General features: G+C 40.8%; 2 protein-coding genes across 2 annotated transcripts; both read right to left on the bottom strand.

Annotated features, from left to right (window-relative positions):
• Positions 1-266: 266 nt before the first annotated feature.
• LOC140240049 (cytochrome P450 2U1-like) lies at positions 267-8,530 on the bottom strand. Its single transcript, XM_072319860.1, has 6 exons — positions 8,317-8,530; positions 4,525-4,753; positions 3,508-3,904; positions 2,547-2,736; positions 1,041-1,178; positions 267-448 (listed from the first exon to the last, which is right to left on the bottom strand). The coding sequence occupies exons 1-6, from the start codon at positions 8,513-8,515 to the stop codon at positions 267-269; spliced, it is 1,335 nt and encodes a 444-aa protein (XP_072175961.1). The 5' UTR covers positions 8,516-8,530.
• A 5,532-nt stretch (positions 8,531-14,062) lies between these two features.
• Positions 14,063-20,058, bottom strand: LOC140239959 (cytochrome P450 2U1-like). Its single transcript, XM_072319772.1, has 6 exons — positions 19,698-20,058; positions 18,977-19,199; positions 17,793-18,192; positions 17,082-17,271; positions 15,880-16,017; positions 14,063-15,281 (listed from the first exon to the last, which is right to left on the bottom strand). The coding sequence occupies exons 1-6, from the start codon at positions 20,056-20,058 to the stop codon at positions 15,103-15,105; spliced, it is 1,491 nt and encodes a 496-aa protein (XP_072175873.1). The 3' UTR covers positions 14,063-15,102.
• Between the last annotated feature and the right edge of the window lie 1,235 nt (positions 20,059-21,293).

Below are 21,293 nucleotides of genomic sequence, written 5' to 3'. Positions count from 1 at the left end.
ATGTATTGGCAGTGCAGAGCAAATCATATAGAACCAATGACAAAATCATCTGTCAAAATCACAACAATTAGACCAAAGTAATACTTACAAATTGTCTACAATATTCCTTGACCAATAAGGTATCAATCATCAAAAATAGATGACAAAATACAAACAGAATCATTACCTAAAAAGAGAAACTTCAGAGCCTAGATGGGAGAGGCTACCACTCTATGGAGGCACACCCCCCCCCCCCCAAAAAAAAGAAGTTATAAACCATACACGGACTAGCGCTGCTTGAAACTGAGCTTGAAATCAAGGGGGACCAGAGCAAATCCAGCCCGCCCGTCCAGGCTCACGTCATTAAGGCTTTCGTCCGCTAGCTGCAAGGTGAAACGCTGGAGGATGTTTGTCAAAAAGAGGAAGAGTTCCATCTTAGCCAACAGCTGCCCCAAGCAGATCCGACTCCCTGTTAAGAAGAAGATAGGACGATGCAGTTCTTGATAAAATCAGTACGCTGTAGAGTGGTACATGTATATCCTTGTTCTTGATATTATTCTCAACGCAGGACATAACACTTGTTAGGGTATTGGTATAATCATATTTAGAGTTTGAAAGGAAGTTTCGGTAAAGGGTGATGAAAGTGTCCGTCTGGATGAAGAGGAATTACCCCACACTCAACAGGGGCTGAGATATAGTCGATCAAAGGCGAGTTTCCTCACTATTTGTGGTATAGTGGGGCATATAAATCATGTATTGATGCAAAGGAAAAAGAAATGTAAGGCGCAGTCAGACTGGCAAAATATGTAGGGGTTGAAGATCCCGAAGTCTTCGCGATTTTTTGTCGTGCGGTCACACTCTGGCAGCCAAACTTGGATCAAGAAGTTTGGGTCATTGGTACAAGAAAAAAGAAAATTTGGCGGGGGTGAGGGAAAATATACTTAGTTGGAGTGGGAAGTTTCGCGAGAGGTTTGCGGTCGCACTGGCAAAAACTTTTAGAAGATCGCGAACTTAATCTTCTTGATCTTTAGCCAGTTTGACTTCGCATAGATGTCACTCACCGATACCAAACGGGATGAAGGCGTCTGGTTCCAGTACGGTCTTTCCATCTTCACTCAGGAATCGGGAAGGGCGGAATTCTTCCGGCTGGTCCCAATACTTCGGGCTCATCATCAGCTCCCACAGGTTCATTATCACAGCTGAGAGAAAACAAAAAATCAGCAGAAAGCAAACACTGCAAAAAGTCGAGTGTTGGATATGAAACACCGAGCTGGTGTTAAATTTCCGGTGCTCGTAGGCTCATTTGTGGTGTTTCATTGACATACAAATGGCTGTCACTTCAAAATATAAATGTTTTTTTATTAGTTCCCGTTCTTCTTGTAATTTTGAACTTCAACAAGTCGAATTTCCCCATAAAGTACTTGATTTTGACGGAAAAAAGTGAATACATAAAACTACAGTAACACCAGAGGGTGTAGTTTTCTATTCACATTCAGGGTAGGTGTTCTGCAGTTGAAATTAACACAAGCAATGTCAAATTCACACTATGTATGTAGTGTCATTGTCAAATTATCACCAGCTAGACATGTCGTATAGTGTCAAATTAACACCACGAAGTGCCAGGTGAACACTTTTCAACACCATCACAACATACGTTCTACACCTGTCGGTTTTGTCCGGTATTAACACACGGGTTTGTCTTAGACTTGACATCCGCGGTGTTAAACCTAACACCGATCTTTTTGCAGTGAAGTATTGCCATCATAGCTGGGTTAGTGGAATTCCTTTGATCTGGTAGGCAATTCGTCATGATTGACGAGAACTCTACTTTCAAGAACATGTACTGTTACCGTGTACCTTACACATACAGAGTTTTCTTTTCACAGATGATTTTTTTTGTGTGTGTCTTAGTTTGTCCCTGTACAGTCAAGGTACTCCATACATCGTTATTGCATCCGGGCATTTCGGATTAGGAGATGAATCTAGTTTGGTTGATATGTACAAAGTAAAAGTCATGACATAGATTGTGTTTGTGTCGCGCTCTTTCCAAAACAAAGGGCCTGCTGTGTAGGCCCTATTCTGTAAGAACTTTGAGCTGGCGATTTCCAAATGTAATGAAAGAGATGGTCCATTGTTAACTTCCCATTATTCGTGGCATTATAATTGTCCTATACCCATAGGCAAGGCATTTAATCCTCACTTTATTTATGTTCTAAATGTAATGGTGCTATGATTTCCTTTAATACTCCGTTTGTCCTTTGCCTGCTGTCAGCACTATTCTGTTAGAAAACCTGCAATTGGTAGGCCTTTCACCACAGTATTGTCACAAGGCCATCACATAAACACAAGAGTCAAAAGGAATGTGTCATCCTCGTCAAGGATGAACCCATCAAAATATGTTTTGAACCAGAAATCTCTTATCAAAATATTTCAGAGAGCAATTATCTCAAAGAGCGTTGATAGTAATTATGTATTAACGTAGTCCCGTATATAATCTAAAAGTGTTTGTTGCAAAGGACATTGTGGGCTATAGACTAATTCTCTCCGTGCACTCTATTGCTGTCTACCTGTTCCTTTCGGGATGCGGTATCCCTTGATGGTTGCTTCCTTGTTGGTTCTTCTCGGCACACCAAGGGGAGCCACGTGTCGAAATCGCTGAATCTCCATAATCGTAGCCATCGTCACAGGCATGGCGTCTTGATCCGACATCGACGGAGATCGATGATCACCGACAACGCGGTCAATCTCATCTTGGACCTCGTGGTTGTCAATCCAACAACAACAAAAATATTTATTGCCGTGACAATTTCTGTTACAGTGTACAGACACTATCATGTCACTGATGTTCCGTATTCCGTTTTGATTCATAAAGAAAAATATCAAATAACGCTCTCTCTCTCCCTCTCTCTCGTACAATAGGTATGTGTATATATATATATATATATATATATATATATATATATATATATATATATACATACATATATATATACATTATATGACAGGGAGAGAGATAGATAAGGTCTTAAATGAAATAAAATGAAGATAGATAATTAGATCGAGTGGCAAAGAGCGGAGGAAGCAGAGTTGAAGAGCAAGGAGGGGGCAGAGAGAGAGAGAGAGTAACAAAGTTCGGATGAAACATATTGAAATCGAAATGGCGGGAAGAGAGAGAGAGAAGAGAGTGAGATAGTTTATATAAGAGATATGAAAATAAAAGAATGACATCATATTGTATGTTTCGGAATCATGCAACAAATTTTGATTTCTATGTACGCAAATCTGACCTTTCATGGTTTTGTATAATGTATGTAATTTTTTAGTATATTGCTGCATTGTGTATATTTCTATGCGATGGTAGGACATGAGTTTGTTATAATCATATTGTCCTTGTATTTTGTGTCTCAACTCATTTTCGGTGACAGCCCAGGCAATTCATGTGATAGTGTTTATTGACATGATGCTGTACACAAGTGATTATCATTATTATAGACATATTTTATGCCTCATATGACAAGTATAACGCACCTGTTTCATTTTGTCGGGAAATTTTGCAAGTAACAGGAAGGCCCAGAGAAGAGTGGCGCTCGTTCCTGTGCCGGCTGCAATCAGGTCAAAAATGCCCCGCCACGCCCTGTCCTTATCGAACACGATCTCCTCGCCGCACTTCTGCTGCCGATGAATCTCCAAGATGTAGAGATCGATGATGTCGCGGACATCGTGATCATCCAGCGTCTTACGATGTTCACCGACGATGCGCTGCACTGTGTCCTTCATGAAGTCGATGAGATAGCGGAAGTCGGAATATAGGGGCGAGTAGAAAAGAAAGGGCAGTGCATTCCCAAGGGAGAAAAATGAGATTGAGGACACAGCCTGGTGGACGTTCGCTACGAAGTTTTGGAACACCGGGTCGTCGTAATCGAACCTGAGATGGAAAAAAAAGCAAGTTACGAGAATTCGCATCTATTCTAAACGCCACCCAGGAAACTCAGGTCTGAGGAAGGAATGGTAATTAACCTTTTTGTTGAAATGTATACATTACTATAGTTCTCAGGAAATATGGTGACGACTTCCAACCTTCCTGAAAGGGATGCAAGCAGAGATGGAGTTGTGTATGAATTTTTGTTGTTGTGCTGTTATACCACTTCCCTGGTTATACCAGGTAAATCATGTGCTTGAAAAGTTGCCAAGTTTTTCCACGAACATTTCCTCCTTGAGTCATGCTGAGCTGGTAATGTCAATGGGGAAACTTCTACAAATACAGTGGCCATTGAATATTTTAGTGCGAGACTGTGGGGGAGGAGAGGGTACATGACTAGGTTGGGAGAGGTGTCAGTGGTAGTGCTCCTGGTTGGGTTAGGGAGACAATGCTCCTTAACCACCCCACCCCCTCCGATCTCGGTCCGTAATGATTTTTGTGATTGTCTATATGTGTGTGTGGTGTGTTTTTTTTTTTTTTGTGGGGGGGGGGCGGGGTTGTCTTCTACCAAAAGCGCTTGGGCCTATACGCCTTTATCCGTCTTCAAAGTCCTATAAAATACCCACCTTTCTCCGAAGCTGATGCTACAGATGACGTTCGCCACTGCGTTGGTGGTGAGACCATTGGGGTTAAAGGGTCCCAACCGGTTGCTTTTTAGGCTTTCGCACAATATTCTGGCCTCTTCTGTGATTCGTCGCTCCATGCTGCTTTTACCCATTCCCAGGTTTCTCATGGCACTCAGCCCGAAGCGACGGCGCGCTTTCCAGACAGGTCCGTTGTCGAAGGCAAAGCTTCCTGTGAATAACATCTACCTCCATTCATTCATTCATTAAAGGGGAAGGCTAGTAACTGAACAGTGGGAATCAGTGGGAATGCTGGAGAATAATAATTATTGTTCCAATCCTTGTGGGATTCATTTAAGAGTATATATCTATTGTTGTGTGAAAATTATTTGCTTCAGAATGGTCTCATATTCAAGTAATGTACAGCTTAATGTTTCCAGGTTAGCGTGCCTGGTCAGTGACGGGGCATTAATCTGCACATTACTTGAATATGAGACCGTTCTGAAGCAAATAATTTTCACACAACAGTAGATATATAATGTACTCTTAAATGAATCCCACAAGGATTGGAACAATCATCCCTCAGCAATCCTACTGATTCCCACTGATCGGTTACTAGCCATCCCCTTTAAATCATTCATGGAAATTCATGATTATCTTTATGTCATTGCTCTTCCAGAAGAATGCAGCAAAGAGAGGAATAAAAAAAAAAAGTCAGATAACCCATCGGCCGGGTACATGATAACGCGTAATGTATGCCAAATGAGAGATACAATAATTTGTATTCAATATATTTGGATTATACACTTTGGTAAGCAAGGGAATCAGTTAGGGATCCTTTTTGCTCTAACACTCAATTGATAGTTCGTTGAGCATAATAATTTTCAGGAGCTCTCAGGCTTATGACTTACTGTTGTTGTAAGTTAACATTGCAAAGCAATCGGTCGGTCAAAATCTTTATCTGTTGACTACCACGCATAAACAAATTTCATGTGATTTCACCAACTTAACGTCGTATATGTTTACTACCGGTACCTATTTTCAACTGATTTAAATGCGATAATACACACACACACACATATATATAATCATTGTAAACATAATTGTTTTTAACGAAAACTGTTCCAAGTACGTGGAAGGTGATATTTATGAGCCAAATGATTTTTTTTTTTTTGAACACGCATTTTTTTGAAAAGTTGTTGGTAATTCATTCGCATGAAAAAGATACACCCTACATAAAAGTTCCAACGTTCAAAGCATCGTGACGGGAAATACAAACAGTGTGTTCGTATGTTTCAATGTTTCCTGCCAAACGTTTCCATTGGTGGGGAAGCAAACAAAGAGAATTTATTCCACAATTGGGGACATCACACTTCTCATTGTAGATTTAAAATTAATACTTTCGAAAGGTGATTATGAACACGACAATGTACTTGAGAACTTTCAGTCCTGTGGGCAACAGTCCGTAGCACATTTGACAACTGCGTGCAAAAAAAAAAAAAAAAAAATAATAATAATAATAATAGTCATCACCGAAAGTGTGAAGGCCGTGTCACACCGTTTCCGGGCAAGCTACGCGGGCTTGTGGCGAGGAGGTATTTTCCAGCACGCAGGAGATTTTCCACGGGCGAACAAGAATGTTTGCAAGTTTTGCACTTGTTTCTTACCTACTAGACGCGTGCTACTTGGCTTCTACTTGCGTGCATTCCGTGTGACCTGTGTGAGAGCTTTGAAACCGATCCATTTTCTGTTACGAGCGACTTATTGGTTCTGAGAAGTACCTGCACTGGAGTTGCCTGCGAGGTGCTGCCAGTAAGGGTCTCCTACTGGTTTTCTGCGTGTACTTCTGCGAGCGAACCCCCACGACTCACTCGGAACAAGTTTTGAGCATGCTCAAGGCTTTGTCATACCGTATCTGGGGAAGTTTTGCGGCTTCACTTGCGGGGAAACAAATTTGCTACCGGGAGCTCTCCGCAATTGGTCCGCACCTGACAGTAGGGCCTACTTTGCGCCTATCTCGCCTGTAGTTGCCCGGAGGTGCCCACGCAAGTCCGATTTTACAACCGCAGCCAAGTTTTGAGCATGACCAAAACTTTTTCCGGGTGAGTCGCGGGGATGCCCGGAGAGGTCCAAGCAGAACGCCAGCAGGAGGCCCTTAGCGGCAGCACTTCGTAGGTAACTCCCAGCAGGTACTTCGCTGTCCCCGTATGCAGCCAAGATAATGACATTCCGTGGGACTTTTGCCAGAGTAATTCCTTCACTGAGTTGTTAGCCCCCACGCGACTGGTACACAGGTCACACAGTATACCCGCAAGTAGAATTTAAGTAGAACGCGTCCAGCAAGTAAGACGCATGCACTGACTCGCCCAAATCCTTGTCCGCCCTCAGAAATTGTCCGGTATGCTGGAAAATCCCTACACGCAAAAAGCCCGCGTACGTAGCTTGCCCGGAAAGGTGTGACAGAGCCTAAACATAGTTGCGGGTAAAAAGATTTGCGTGCGCACCTCCGGGCGACTACGGGTGAGATACGTGCTAGGTACTGTCATGTGCGGCTCATCTACGGGGACCTCCTGGTAGTAAAAATTGTTTTTTGCAAGTCGCACGCAAGGCTTGCCAGGAAAGATGTGACACGGCCTTGACATGTAGAACGTTAGGAGAAAGTCGGCGGTCATCAGTTATAATTATTCGTCCGTGTTGACGCCTTTCTGTGCCCATGGGTTGTGCTGATCGTTCTTTTTGCTTGGGATTTGAAGGATTTGGCAGGCATGTTTGAACTCAAATGTTTCCACAGCAATTAACATACCGTCCTTAAGAGCCCTTGGAAATACTTGGTAATGTTTCGTCTTTTGTCACATTGCGGCCTCGTACTGATTTTTCAAGCATTTGTGCTCCCCCACCCACACAAGGTGTACTGTATTCGACTTCTTTTGAGTGACGACGATAAGGGCACAATAACCCGAGTTAGTGACAATGACATGATAGATCTGGGACGCATTCTAATCATTTCCAACTTTTCAGCGGCTCTAAATCTCACCATCAATGGCATGATATTTCTCGGTCAGGTTGTGCTTCTGCTGGAAGCAATTGCATATTTACATACTTTTACTCTGACCGCAGTCAGCCTGATACAGGCTCATATTGTTTCTGTACAATGTCTCAATCACAGCTAGGCCACTGTACCACGAATGATCATTTCCTGATCTATTCTGCAGACCTCCATACCTTTTATGTTCTACTGCCATACATCATGTTCTGTAATGTATTAGTTCACCTAATAACCTGTATGTGTCCTCAGGCCATATCCATGTTGCTGCTTAAAAGGAGACCTCCAGATGATTTTCAGACTTTTACATATGAACAAATGAAGGGTTTGTTTGCAAAAACCGATAAGTCCATATTTGTCAAATGGAGATATTTGCAATTAAAGGTGAAGAAAAATAAAGAGAATAATAAGAAAATTTTGGCTTCTTTTGACCATAACTTCAAAAATATACCTTTATATGTAGTGGCCAATATATCGTTTAAAAGGTATTATTTTTTACTCTATGACAGAGACCGTACTTCAAAATCTTCAAAAATGGACTTATCGGTTTTTGCAAACAAACTCTTCAAATATAAATTGGTTTTATGACCTATTACCTATATACAACGTATTGCCTTCGAAATTTCCAATCACACCAGACATGACAGAGAGATGATCGTCACGATTCCGCTAATACCGATTTTAGATATCTCTCTCCCCTTATTAAACACGGAAAATGAACTATCTATTATCATCTTTAATAACTAATATACCTTTTTTCCCAATAGCGTAATGCAGAAGGGGCGGCATCAGGCGATCTTCGAACGCGTCTCCTTGTACGAGAAAGGCTTCATTCACCGCCTCCACGTCGCATACCACTACCACTGGGATCGGTCCGACACGGAGAGAGAACACCCCGCCGTACACCGCCGTCAGTCGACTGAACACGCCACGCATGTCGGTCCGGACCATCGCTAAGTTTCCTAGGATGGGCAAACCTGGCGGCCCGGGTGGTAGGTAAGAAAGCTGTTTCTTGCCCTGCCAAAATGTTCGAAACAATCCAATGAACCATTTGGCCAGAACTACAACGATCATGAAGAAAATGATACGCGGAATATCATTTGACGTCATGATCAAAACAATCGAATGCTATAAGCCAAAGCCTTCCACTAGTCCACGAGTCACGATCTTTTGAATAAAGCGTGAAAATTGACTGGATATATTGCTCCGTGTATGACGTAGGACTTGTCAAGCTTTTGTTTATCTTTTTGGAGACGGAATGGAGTGTCACATAAACGATTCCTCATTACCGTCAATTTGAAGTAGATGATATTCAAAACGCAACGATTTGGTGATCTGACGTTACTGCCATGTGAGTTTTAATCAACGTTGAAAGAAACAGAATAGTGTGTCTCCATATCATATCAGACCACTCTGAGGTAAATTGCAGAGCAGTAATTAAGTGGAGGGATTTGAATGACAATGATTTAAATAAAAGGGTTACAACATTGATAAATCAGAATAAAATCGGGGTTTTCAGTCGAAATTTTCAATTATTTTTTTTTCTATCAAGGAAATTAACATGTAAAATAAAATATGCTTAAAAGCAAAAACCAGGGGGACTGTCTGAGTGACCAAACAATGAGAATATCGTATCCGACAACACAAGCACTGCTGTCATGTGACTCGAACCATGAACCTCAAAATTGAGAGTGTGTGACCTTAACCACTGAGCCCCAACATATGTTTATCGAGGATCAGTTCAGTGGTGGATCGAGTCGGAAGCAAGGTAACCTACACTGTCGAAATAAATCTTCGAGGCTTCTGCAATGTTCTTCCGATATCAAGACATACGGACGCGCGCGGACACACACACACACGCACACACCAAAACACACACTGACACTTTTTTTTTCAGAATCTTTATTTGATTTCCATAATTTTGCATATTAAAATATTCATCTTTTTTGTATGCACACAATATGCAATCAGCAATAATAAATTATTAATCGAAACAAAACGTAATCAGTGGGGTGATCCGAAGATTATAACATAGACCTTAAATCATATAAACATACTTACAAACACAAGGAAATTAACACCCTCCTTACCAACCCCCAACGCCCACCCCATGCAGTCGGAGGTTTGCCCTACCTAGCAACAGCTTAATGTATGCAAGGTGTATGCAAATCAGTACAGATAAATACATGTAGTTGGATATCTCAGTAAAGATTAACAATGTGGCTACTTCGGACATAATTTTGGGGGATTTGACAAGATCCTGCAACTGAAAATGTAAATACAAATTCGAATCATTGGTTTTCACACCGTGCTCACTCTCCCGTTTTACTTAAGGCACGATTTTCAACACTTGTATGGAACAAATAATATATACAAGTGTAAGGAAACATTTGTAGCTCAATTGTTCACCACTTACAAGGAAACATTAGAATTTGACATTTTCGCGGCCATTTAGACTATCTCAAAAGAATTGGTTAGGAAATGGCTTATCAAATAAACGCTGAATTCCTCTTAGAATTATATGCTTTTTAGAATGTCATAAAGCGGTTTCTAAGTATCTCACGGAGATAAAAGCTGAATCCTCAACCAAACCAGAACCATTCCTTGGAGAAAGTATTTGAAAATTTCGGGTTTTAGGCCATTTTGGGTCATCTTGAGTGTCCCAAACTCCTAAGGAAGAAATTGTTGGCATCATCCCTGTATTGATTCATCACCCTCAAATAGGGTATTGCAGGGTAGAATCATCATCTTTTTTTTCAGTTATTCGTCGTTATATAAGGTAATACAATGAAGGGCGCTGGCCCACATGAGAATTTCAGATTCTGACTGCCATTTTGGCGGTCATCTTAAATATCTCCAATTCCTAAAGGATGCGATAGTTTATCCAGATTTGGATTCAGTACCCTCGAAAAAAGTCTAAGTCAGCAAAAAACAATGGGGCGGATTGGTGGATGGTTTAACTAGGTTATGCCCAAAGTCTGACTTTAGCAGACTATTTCCTGCGGAAAGATGTTATGAACTAGGGTGAACGGGGATATCCTCTGTCAGATTCACGATTGCGGGAGCAAAATATGTGGTATGTTGGTGATATATGCACACATTGAGAACATGTACAAGTTAAAATGTGTACATAAACACCTGTGTATTGGTCTGTATGGGTGAGTGCAGTTGGATGCATGTTATAGTATTAGCAGACCTTGTACGAAAGGAGTGTTACTAGCCATAAAACGCCAGGAATAAGTTCGGGAGTTTTAAGCATGTATCCCACAGCCCATTGAAAACGCCAATTATTACAATGTAAACATACAGTGTTGAATGTGAACGCATCTGTTTTATAAACGTATCTTTGTCTTGAATATCCGTTGGTCACGTGATGCCTTCTTCGAGTGATTTTAAGACTAGCTTTGTCACTTACGTCACTAAGAGGGATTTTAGAACAGAACAAAAATACAACAAAAATGACTTTGATGGATGACACGAGTATTTTTTTTCAAACAAACAAGCTAACAGACAAAATAAACACTGTCACAAACAAGCAAACATTGAGGCATGGTTCAGGTATGGTAAAAATATATATATATTTTTTGTTTTGTTTTGTTTTGTTTTGTTTAACGATCAGGAGGACAATTAGAACAAACACCACGTCCATGATAGAAATTGAAGATTCATCTTGAATAGACGGATTTGAACAGCCGCACTTTTCTCAGACGCTCTTTGTACTGTTATCTGTGAAAATGATGATCGTGAAATGATGAAGCAGATCCTAACCAAACGATTGGTTGAGAGCGTACACGTGACCAGGTCTTTATTATGCCTGACACGTAATTTTGCTCATGACCATTCATGTTAAAATAAAATGAACACCATTAGCATTTTCACGGCACGTTGAATGGTACGTGAACGGGTGATATTTCTTCAATTTTGTATACTTTATTTGGAATTTATCCAACGACAAGTACCTGAGTCATTCATATTAAAGAGATAATACGCCTCATTTTGTTCGGCCACTAGAATTCCTCCCAATCGGTACCTTCGAAATATTGTAGTCTAAACACCTTCGGCTATCGCCTCTGGCGTGTTAGCCTGCTCCAAACGTAACTTGTGTAGGTAGAAATATAATTTTTTTTTTTCGTAATACCCTCACTGATGTCTATTATCTGCATACTGATAGTGCAATTATTTCAGTTCCCATATCATACCGATTGCATTTGATGCTGATTGAATTTGCCATTGAGCAGATGCCACTCGTGCAATTCTATTCTTGTTAATTATCTGTATGATATTCCTTCTTGAAAATAAGGTTTAGTTTACAAAGAACAGATGAAAACTGACAGGGTTATGAGGCAGCCAATCCATGTGACTTGGAATTTTCAGCTTCCATACAAGCAAGATCAAGATAACACACTCCACCAACAAACAACCACCAACAAACAATCAAACAGAACAACGAAATCTACAGTTATAGTTGTACATTGTACTAACAAGATATGGCTGAAAACAAAAGAGAGGCCGACCGAAAAGCATTTTAAAGGGGTGATTTGTAGTTTTGGAGATGAAATTTAGTTTTTAACTTTTGTGAGATAATTAGAAACCAATTGTATTAAATATTGAAGAGCTTCCCATTCTAAAAGGAAATGAAAGTTTGTTTGAAGAAAATAGGTTTTGAATGGTTGAGATATCCAAAACAAAGCAAAACAAAAGGTGGTTCGCACTTTTTATTAGGACATCTTTGATTTAGAATATCTCAGCCATTTCAAAACTGATTTTCATTAAACTTTGAATTCTTCTTAGAAATGTATGCTCTTTAATATTTCCTTTAAGAGTCTTTAAATATCTCACAAAGAGTTGAAAGTTATGAAACTTTCGTGTGCACGTCACGAACTCAACAGCCACGAGTCATAGAGCCCAAGAGACATACAGCTTACGAGCTAGATACTAAGTGGACAAGGCCCTCGAGTTCGACAGCAAGAAAATAGACCCACGAGCTTTATGGTCCACTAATTTGACACAAGCAAATAAGCCTCAAGAGCTAGACACAAGGAAAATAGGGCCTACGAGCTCGACACAATGGGCCTTATTTTCCACTGAAGTGTTGAGCCCATGGGCCTTATTTGCCCAGTCTAGCTGGTGGGCTTGTTTCATTAGTGTCTGGCTCTGGGCTGTATGACTCAGCACTTTTTTTTTTTTTAATGTCTACCTCGTGGGCCGTGTGACTCGTGGGTGTCTGGATCCTTGGACGGCCAAAAACATGTTTATTTATATCTGTTATTTTCACATGTACATGTACATATCACTTACATTTTTGTATTCATATATTGTAAACATGTTTGTACTCTCATACCCCGAGAGGGGGTCGATAGAGTCAATAAAATCTTACAAATCTTACAAATCTTACAAATCGCTTTATCGTCAGCTTTGTAATAAGTATTTTGTGTTTCAGATTTGTGTTTTGAATAAGAAACTCATACAAACATTGAGTCTCCTGGTTGTCTGTCAACCAAATATACGAACAAAAAAAAATTACTTTATAAATCACACAAGGAAGAAAAGAAAACAGATTAACATCTTTGCTAGTGCAATGATTTTTATTTACAGATAGTGAACAATATACTATTCATAAGCTCAGTATTGGTCAACTTTGTAGCAACATGGAAATCAAAAGATAACCGTAAAAGGCATAATGGTACGAAACTATTATAAGGATGCAAACATGCTTTTCTACTTAAAATGAGCGCTTATATAGTGTGTACAAAAGGTGTATGCGTTTTGTATTGTGTGTATATGCGTCTTGTACTGTTCAATATACATAATCGCCCGCGTATATATATATATATATATATATATATATATATATATATATATATATATATATATATAGCGTGTGTGTTTGTGTGTGTTTGTGTGTGTGTGTGTGTGTGTGTATGTAGACATGTGTATGTAATAGTTTTCACTCTTATCTTAATAATCAACATGTCACTTTTTCTTGGAAATCAAAGCTGGGTTTCTTACCTCGGGGACGACTGTAGAACAATATAGGCTTTGACTGGCAAACCCATTGACAATAATAGACCACACGATCTGGGCCCCATTTCATAAAAGTTGATACAATCTTGCTGGAATGGCAACTTCCCATAGCAACAGCCAATCAGGAAGCTGGATTCTTGTCATTACCATGGTATTTGCCATTCCAGCAAGAGTTGCAATCATCTAAACTTTTTTTTTTTTATGAAATGGGGCCAAGCAAACTTTGTTTTCTTTGTCGCATCTTAATTTACGTATGTTAGAATATTGCATTTTCATTTTCTGGATGTCTGTATGTTGATATTGCATGTGATCTTATTTATATTCATGGGGAAATGAAGAGACAAGCGCCATGATGTCTGATAGTGAGTGTAATAATACATGTACTTGATCCTTGTCCAATATGCCCTTCACTCCCTCACTCCTCTCTCTCTCTCTCCCTCTCTCTCTCTCTCTCTCTTTCTCTACTCTCTCTCTCTGCAATCTGGCATGTATTAATTAAGACCGGCTATAGGGGTGCAACTCAAACAGAATTATAGTAATCAGCATTTGTAAATTCGAGCCATTTACCCTACATCGCATATGGTAAACATTTCGTCGTTACCGGTCGGGTCCGTAACACTTCATAGCCATACGCAGCGTTGAGAATAATGAACATGCGGAGGTCAAGTGGGGTCACACTTTCGGTGCCGACTTGTGCACTTCCAGTATTAAAGGGATGGGTAGAGTATTGGTGGAGATGAGGATTGGGCATTTAACTTTTTGAGAGATACTAAGAAACCACTTATGAAATAAGACAGAGCCTACCATTCTAAGAGGAATTCAAAGTTCATTTGATGAAAAATTTGTTTTGGAATGGCTGAGATACCCCAAAACGAAGGAAAACAAAACAATCATAATAAAGGGTGGGTCCCATCTTTTATTCGGAAAGCTCTGTTTTGGATATCTCAGCCATTTCAAAATCGATTTTCATCAAATAAACGTTGAATTCCTCTGGAAGTACATGCCCTTTCATATTTCATCAGATGTTTCTCATTATTTCACCCACAAATGTTAGGAACCCGAAGTTAGGTCTCAACCAAAACTATACGATCCCTAAACGCGAAGCTTCCGTGCCCTTTAAACGCGAAGTTTCCGTGCAGCACGAACGGGCAGAACGAATGTGGTAATTAGATTTAATGTTTCCCCTTTTTATCATCTAATCAAGACTGAAACATTGTCACCTCACGCTGGAAATGCACTTTCGGAGCTTATTGCTTCATATTCGTTTTCCCCAAAGCGTAACAATTGCTGAGAAAATCTGCAAAACTACAGAAGTTTGGAGATAGAGATAGTGTTCCATGTTTTTCGTGTACGATCACATAGAGCTTGCGCTGGACACAAGCACAACGTAGTCATCAACGCATTGTTACGGGAAGTAAATAGCGCCGCCGCCGTTTGAGTTTTTACAGTTATATGCGATAGGTTGAATTGTCAAATTCTGAAAATATGACTAGAAGTTGAGGACCAGACGAGGACTAACGCTGCTTGAGCTTAAGCTTGTAATCAACGGGGACCAGGGCGATTCCGGCCCGCCCGTCCAGGCTCACGTCAAGACTTTCGTCCGCTAGCTCCAAGGTGAAGCGCTGGAGGATGTTTGTCAAGAAGAGGAAGAGTTCCATCTTAGCCAACAGCTGTCCCAAGCAGATCCGACTTCCTGTTTAAAGGAGATGGAAGATAGGTTTATTATTCTTAGCATTAATTATATACATGTGCCACAATTTCTTGCTATTGGGACATTGATTGTGACTTACAATGTCCATCAGATGTATTTAAAAGTTTCTGCCTTCTTTGTCATTAACTTACCATGACATAACCCTATATGTGAAACTATTTTGTACGATTTCCAGACCCTTTGTCAACACTTCCCTTCCATGTACAAAAATTGATGCGCCCTCCACGGCGCCGCAGGACCATTCAACTCAACCTGCTACTTCTTTCGTCGCTAGAGGGCGTTAATATTCAAATTAGCAAATTAGTACAGGGAGAATGGTCTGGAAGCCAGACTAGAAAGTATCGATGTTCCTCCTTTCTCCGGCTCTCTCCTTCTTCCGTCTGTCTATTCCCCTCCCCTCCCCCCCCCCCACGTGTTTGTATATCACAGTCTCTGATGCATTACCATTTTGTCTGCATTATGTGGATGTTTAGACGCATGTTAGGAAAGGAGAGAGAGAGTTACAGATATCAATGTCTTGATCATGATTCTATACACAGTGTACCCATCCATAAGATTTGATACTGAGTGTGTTGCTCACCGATGCCAAACGGGATAAATGCATCTGGCTTCCGTACGGTCTTTCCATCTTCGCTCAGGAATCGGGAAGGACGGAACTCTTCCGGCTTGTCCCAATACTTCGGGCTCATCATCAGCTCCCACAGGTTCATCATCACAGCTGAAGGGGAAATCCAAAATATAAGATCAGATGATTATTGCTATCATAGTTGGGCATATGGGACTCCTTTGCTTTGATAGGCAATTCATCATCGCTGAAGAGAAATCGCAAAGAATTTGTCCATTTCTCAGATTCAATTTTTTTCCCGGCAGGATTATGCAAAGTAATGTGTGAAATTGGACATTTTAACAAATGATACACGGGAAGCAACGAATAACAACATGTTCATGTCTTTGATCAGTACAAGAAAAACATCATGATTATAATTCTATACAAACATATATTTTTTATTTTATTCATATTCTGCAAAAAAAAAAGTAGTTTCTAACTCAAAAGACTATGCCTGTACTATGGTAGGTGCCTCGGAGGAAAGGGGAAAGAGGGGGTGAAGAGCTTGAAACTACAAAGAGTGCGGGAAAAAGGAGGAATGAGGGAACAAAAAGAAAGAAAGAAAAGAGACGTGGGAGTACTTTTCTTTTTGGAAGGAAAGGAGTGCATTGACGGAAGTACATTTGGATCTGTGTAGAGTACAATGTAAAAACCATATGACGCAGATCATGTTTTTGTTGCGTTCTTTCCAAAACAAGAAAGCCTGCGGTGTACTGTGTAAGAATTTTGACCAAGCGATTCTCATGATTAATGATAAATGGGCCTGTATTGTTAAAATCCTCACTTTCTTGGTGTTAAGATTATTATGATACTATGATCATGCTCAATATTCCACTGGTCCTTTGCCTTTTCGGCACTGCTCTGTCTGAAGTAGTGGCACTGACATCAATATAGCATTGTATAATTTACATTTTAACACTTGAGTCAAGAAAAACATTGTGGGTAGAGCTATCATCTTGGTCAATGATGAACGTGATCTACTGATAATCAGATCTATGATGTAGGCCTATAATCCAAAATTTTTAGAGGATAATTATCTCACAAAGCCGTTAACATAATTCACAGGATAGTCTGATGTTGCTGATAGTGACCGAGTGTTAGAGATTCAAACGAACCGTACAAACGCTACAGATAACAACGCAGACTGATTTTCTGCGCACTCTATTGCTGTCTACCTGTTCCTTTCGGGATGCGGTATCCCTTGATGGTTGCTTCTTTGTTGGTTCTTCTCGGCACACCAAGGGGAGCCACGTGTCGAAATCGCTGAATCTCCATAATCGTGGCCATCGTCACAGGCATGGCGTCTTGATCCGACATCGAAGGAGATCGATGATCACCGACAACGCGGTCAATCTCGTCTTGGACCTAATGGTTGTCAATGCAACGAAAGAGTATGATTGATGCGGCTATGCGGTGACTAGTTCCGCCATAAACGTTATGCAATTATGGTTCAGTCTTCAGTTTTTAACTTAAAAGAAAGGACGGTGACGCACTCATCTCTAGGAATACAGAGAGTAAGAAGATGAGAAAGAGCGGATGATGCCGAGCTAAGGAAAGAGCAAGAAAGGATGAGGGAGATGGAGAGAGTGAGAGAGAGGGGGCAGGATGGGACAACAAGTCTATGTTTGGGCAGGTACCTAAGTAGAAGAAAGCACAAAAATGGCGGTACAGAGGGAAAAAGTTGAGGTGGATGGAGAGGGAGGAAGGGAATAGAAGAATTATGAGAAAATTGTAACGGAAACTGCGATAGAAATGTATGGTTTGGAATCAACTACTACATTTTTTTATTTGTTCATTTACGCTATTTTGATCTTTCTTGTTGATTATTATTTTATGATTACCCATATTAAAGAACACCTGTAAGCCCCATTAGTTTAAATACTCACTTGTTTCATTGCGTCGGGGAATTTTGCCAAGAAGAGAAAGGCCCAGAGAAGAGTGGCACTCGTGGTGCCTGTGCCGGCTGCGAACAGGTCAAGGATACCTCGCCACGTCCTGTCGTCATCGAAAACAATCTCTTCGCCGCACTTCTGCTGCCGACGGATCTCCAAGATGTAGAGATCGATGATGTCGCGGACATCGTTCTCGTCCAGCGTCTTACGATGTTCACCGACGATGCGCTGAACCATACTCCTCATGAAGTCGACGAGGTAGCGGAAGTCAGAATACAGGGGCGAGTAGAAGAGAAAGGGCAGTGCGTTGCCGAGGGAGAAGAATGAGATTGAGGACACTGCCTGGTGGACTTTCACTACGAAGCCTTGGAACACGGGGTCGTCATAGTCGAACCTGATCGGAAAGTAAAGCGAGTCAAGAGAGATTTCATTTGAACACCAGCTAAACACAAGAGATATCCGAAAACTGCTCATTGCCAGGGTTGTTGCGAAATCTCTGTCATGAAGTAAAATTTGCTTTGACTGTCGGTGATTGACATCTGTACAAAAATGAACGCACAATCTTTCAAGAAATGTCGCTAGTAAAAGCGCACACAAGAGATGCCTTTAAAAAAAAATCAGTGGGGTTTTTCTGTGTATGTGTATATGTATGTGTGTATAAAGACTCAACAAGCCAAAAGGCGAGGGGCTACCACCAAAAGGGGGCATCAGACCACCGAAAAGCAATAAACTAGTCTAAGTTTTTAATACCACGATACACTGGTCAGTATCCTTCGGTACACGTACCGAGGGAGATACTAACAGAGGTCAAAATAAAGACGGTAATTAAGCTTTTCCTTTAGTTTTACCATTCATAGAATGGTACTCATGAAAATGAATGATTTTTTTTTCAGACCTTATGGCTTCAAGGGAAGAAGGCAAAGATGAAGCTGAATATGTATGAATTTTCTTGCCCTATCATATCACGCAAATCACGTACTTGATGAATAAATAAAGGGGAGAGGGTGTTATAGGTGTAGGTTCGTGATGAGGTCAAGGGGTAATGCTCTCCTTACCCAACCCCTCCCACTCCCTTCCCTTCTTTTTAATGTTGAAAATTTCAGGCGGGTGTACACACATTCAAAGGTGGACCTACTCCTACGATCCTTTTTCTTCCGAAGTCCTCGGGCAAAACCCACCTCGATCCGAAGCTGATGCTACAGATGACGTTCGCCACTGCGTTGGTAATGAGACCTTTGGGGTTAAAGGTCTGGTTGTTTTCGAACCTTTCGCACAATATTCTGGCCTCTTCTATGATTCGTCGCTCCATGCTGCTTTTGCCCATTCCCAGGTTTCTCATGGCACTCAGCCCGAACCGACGGCGCGCTTTCCAGACAGGTCCGTTGTCGAAGGCAAAACTCCCTGTAAAGAACATTGATCTCCATCAATCAATTGGTTAATCAATTAATTAATTAATCAATAAATCAATTATTTGAATAATTAATTAATTAATTAATTAATCAATCAATCAATTCATTCATTCATTCATTCATTCATTCATTCATGACAACCTCTGTATCTTTACAGCTTTTGCTCCCCAGAAGAATGCAAAAGTAAAAAAAAATAAAAAAATAAAAAAAAATCCAAAGTGAGTCAGCCTGAACAGACGAGCGAGATATACATTATACATGTCAAAGTTGAGATACAGCAATTTGTATCAGATATATTTTGTGTAGTACATTTTCGTTAGTAGATTAGGACCCCTGTTAAGTTACCCTGTGACAGTATTTTCCTCATCAATGCCTACGAAATAGCCAATCAAAATAGAGATTAAAGTCATGTCGACACGCTAAGACCATAAACGACCCCCTCCCTCCTGCCTTACTAAAGGCCAGTAACATACATCTTATTCGTATGTACCTTTTGAACCAATGGCGTAACGCAAAAGGGGCGGCATCAGGCGATCTTCGAACGAGTCTCCTTGTACGAGAAAGGCTTCATTCACCGCTTCCACGTCGCATACCACTACCACTGGGATCGGTCCGACACGGAGAGAGAACACCCCGCCGTACTCCGCCGCCAGTCGACTGAACACCCCACGCATGTCGGTTTGGACCATCGCTAAGTTTCCCAGGACGGGCAAACCTGGCGGCCCGGGCAGTTCAAGGGAAGACAAGAGTTTCTTGCTCTGCCAAAAGCTTCGAAGCAATCCAAAGAGCCATTTGGTCAGAACTACAACGATCGCGAAGAGAATGATATCCTGAGCATTTGGGGAAGCCATGTTTTATACACACACCTGCCTTTCGTGAGCCCCACAACTCTAACTACTTCGAATAAAGTTAAAACGTGTAGAAACGAGGTCAAATAATGCTCCCGCTTCAGGGGTAAACACCTTTTGTCGGCAGACCTCGGAACAGAGCTGCGTCCAATTGCCCCATTGTATTCCGATTGTTCCGCTGAACACTCCAACCCCTACACAGTAGGCTTACGTGACGTGGAACTTTCCTGCTGTGCTGTCATGTTTTTTTTTTTTTTTTGTTAATATATATGTACATAAAAAGGGAGTAAAAAAAAACAGCAAAAACTGCGCCACCCAAACAAGTCCTTATCACCGCCAATGTCAACTGATAATGAACACCCAATGATCTGGGGATTTGATACTGCGCTGTGTACAATATTATTTATTCAGCCTTTTTCTTTTCTTATTCGTTCTTCTTCTAGCGTATTTGTCATTGGAATCCACACGATCCCCAAGTCTGTTGTGTACTTTGAACTCTACTTGTAAGTTGGCAACTAAACCTTGCGTGTGAAGTAAGTGATAATCAAATAAGGAGGTATATGGGTAATAATGGAAAAGGTTGCACGCAACATTGTGTATTTTACAATTTATTTGAAGCTGCACTTGAGGGCTGGAATTAAATCTTTTCAATTTATCGATGGAGCATGCATAATTGAACGCAGTAGCAAGCAATATTGGGACCGATACGACTGGACATTAAAAGGGATGGGATAGTTTAGGTTGAGATGAGGATCCGGGTTTAAACGTTTGGCGAACAAATTGGAAACCGCTACATGAAATATAAACCAAAACACGTTTCTAGTTAAAGACAACCACTTTTGAAATGGCTGATGAGATAACCCCCCCCCCCAAAAAAAAAAAAAAAAAAAAAAAATCAATCAATCAATCAATCAAAGCCGTCGTAATAAAAGCTTGGCCCCACCTTTTATTATGACTACGTTGGTTTTGGAAATCTCAGCCATTTCCAAATCAATTATCGTCAATAAAGTGAAAAATTCCTCTTAGAAATATGTATGTTCATTAATGTTTCATATATTAAAGTGGTTTCTAATTATCTGACGAACAGTTAAAATCTGACTCCCTATCTCACCCCAAACGTCCCCATCTCGCCGCAAACTACACCATCCCTTTAAGGGTCCCCTCGGTAGCGTGATCCAGGAAACTCGCCTCCCTGGTCCAATCCAGGGTACAGTTTCCTGCCATTGGCCATGGGACTT

This window comes from Diadema setosum, chromosome 16 (genome assembly GCF_964275005.1).
Source record: "Diadema setosum chromosome 16, eeDiaSeto1, whole genome shotgun sequence".
Lineage (NCBI taxonomy): Eukaryota > Metazoa > Echinodermata > Echinoidea > Diadematoida > Diadematidae > Diadema > Diadema setosum.
Note: the sequence above shows the minus strand (reverse complement) of the source record. Positions and strands in the feature narration are given on the sequence as shown.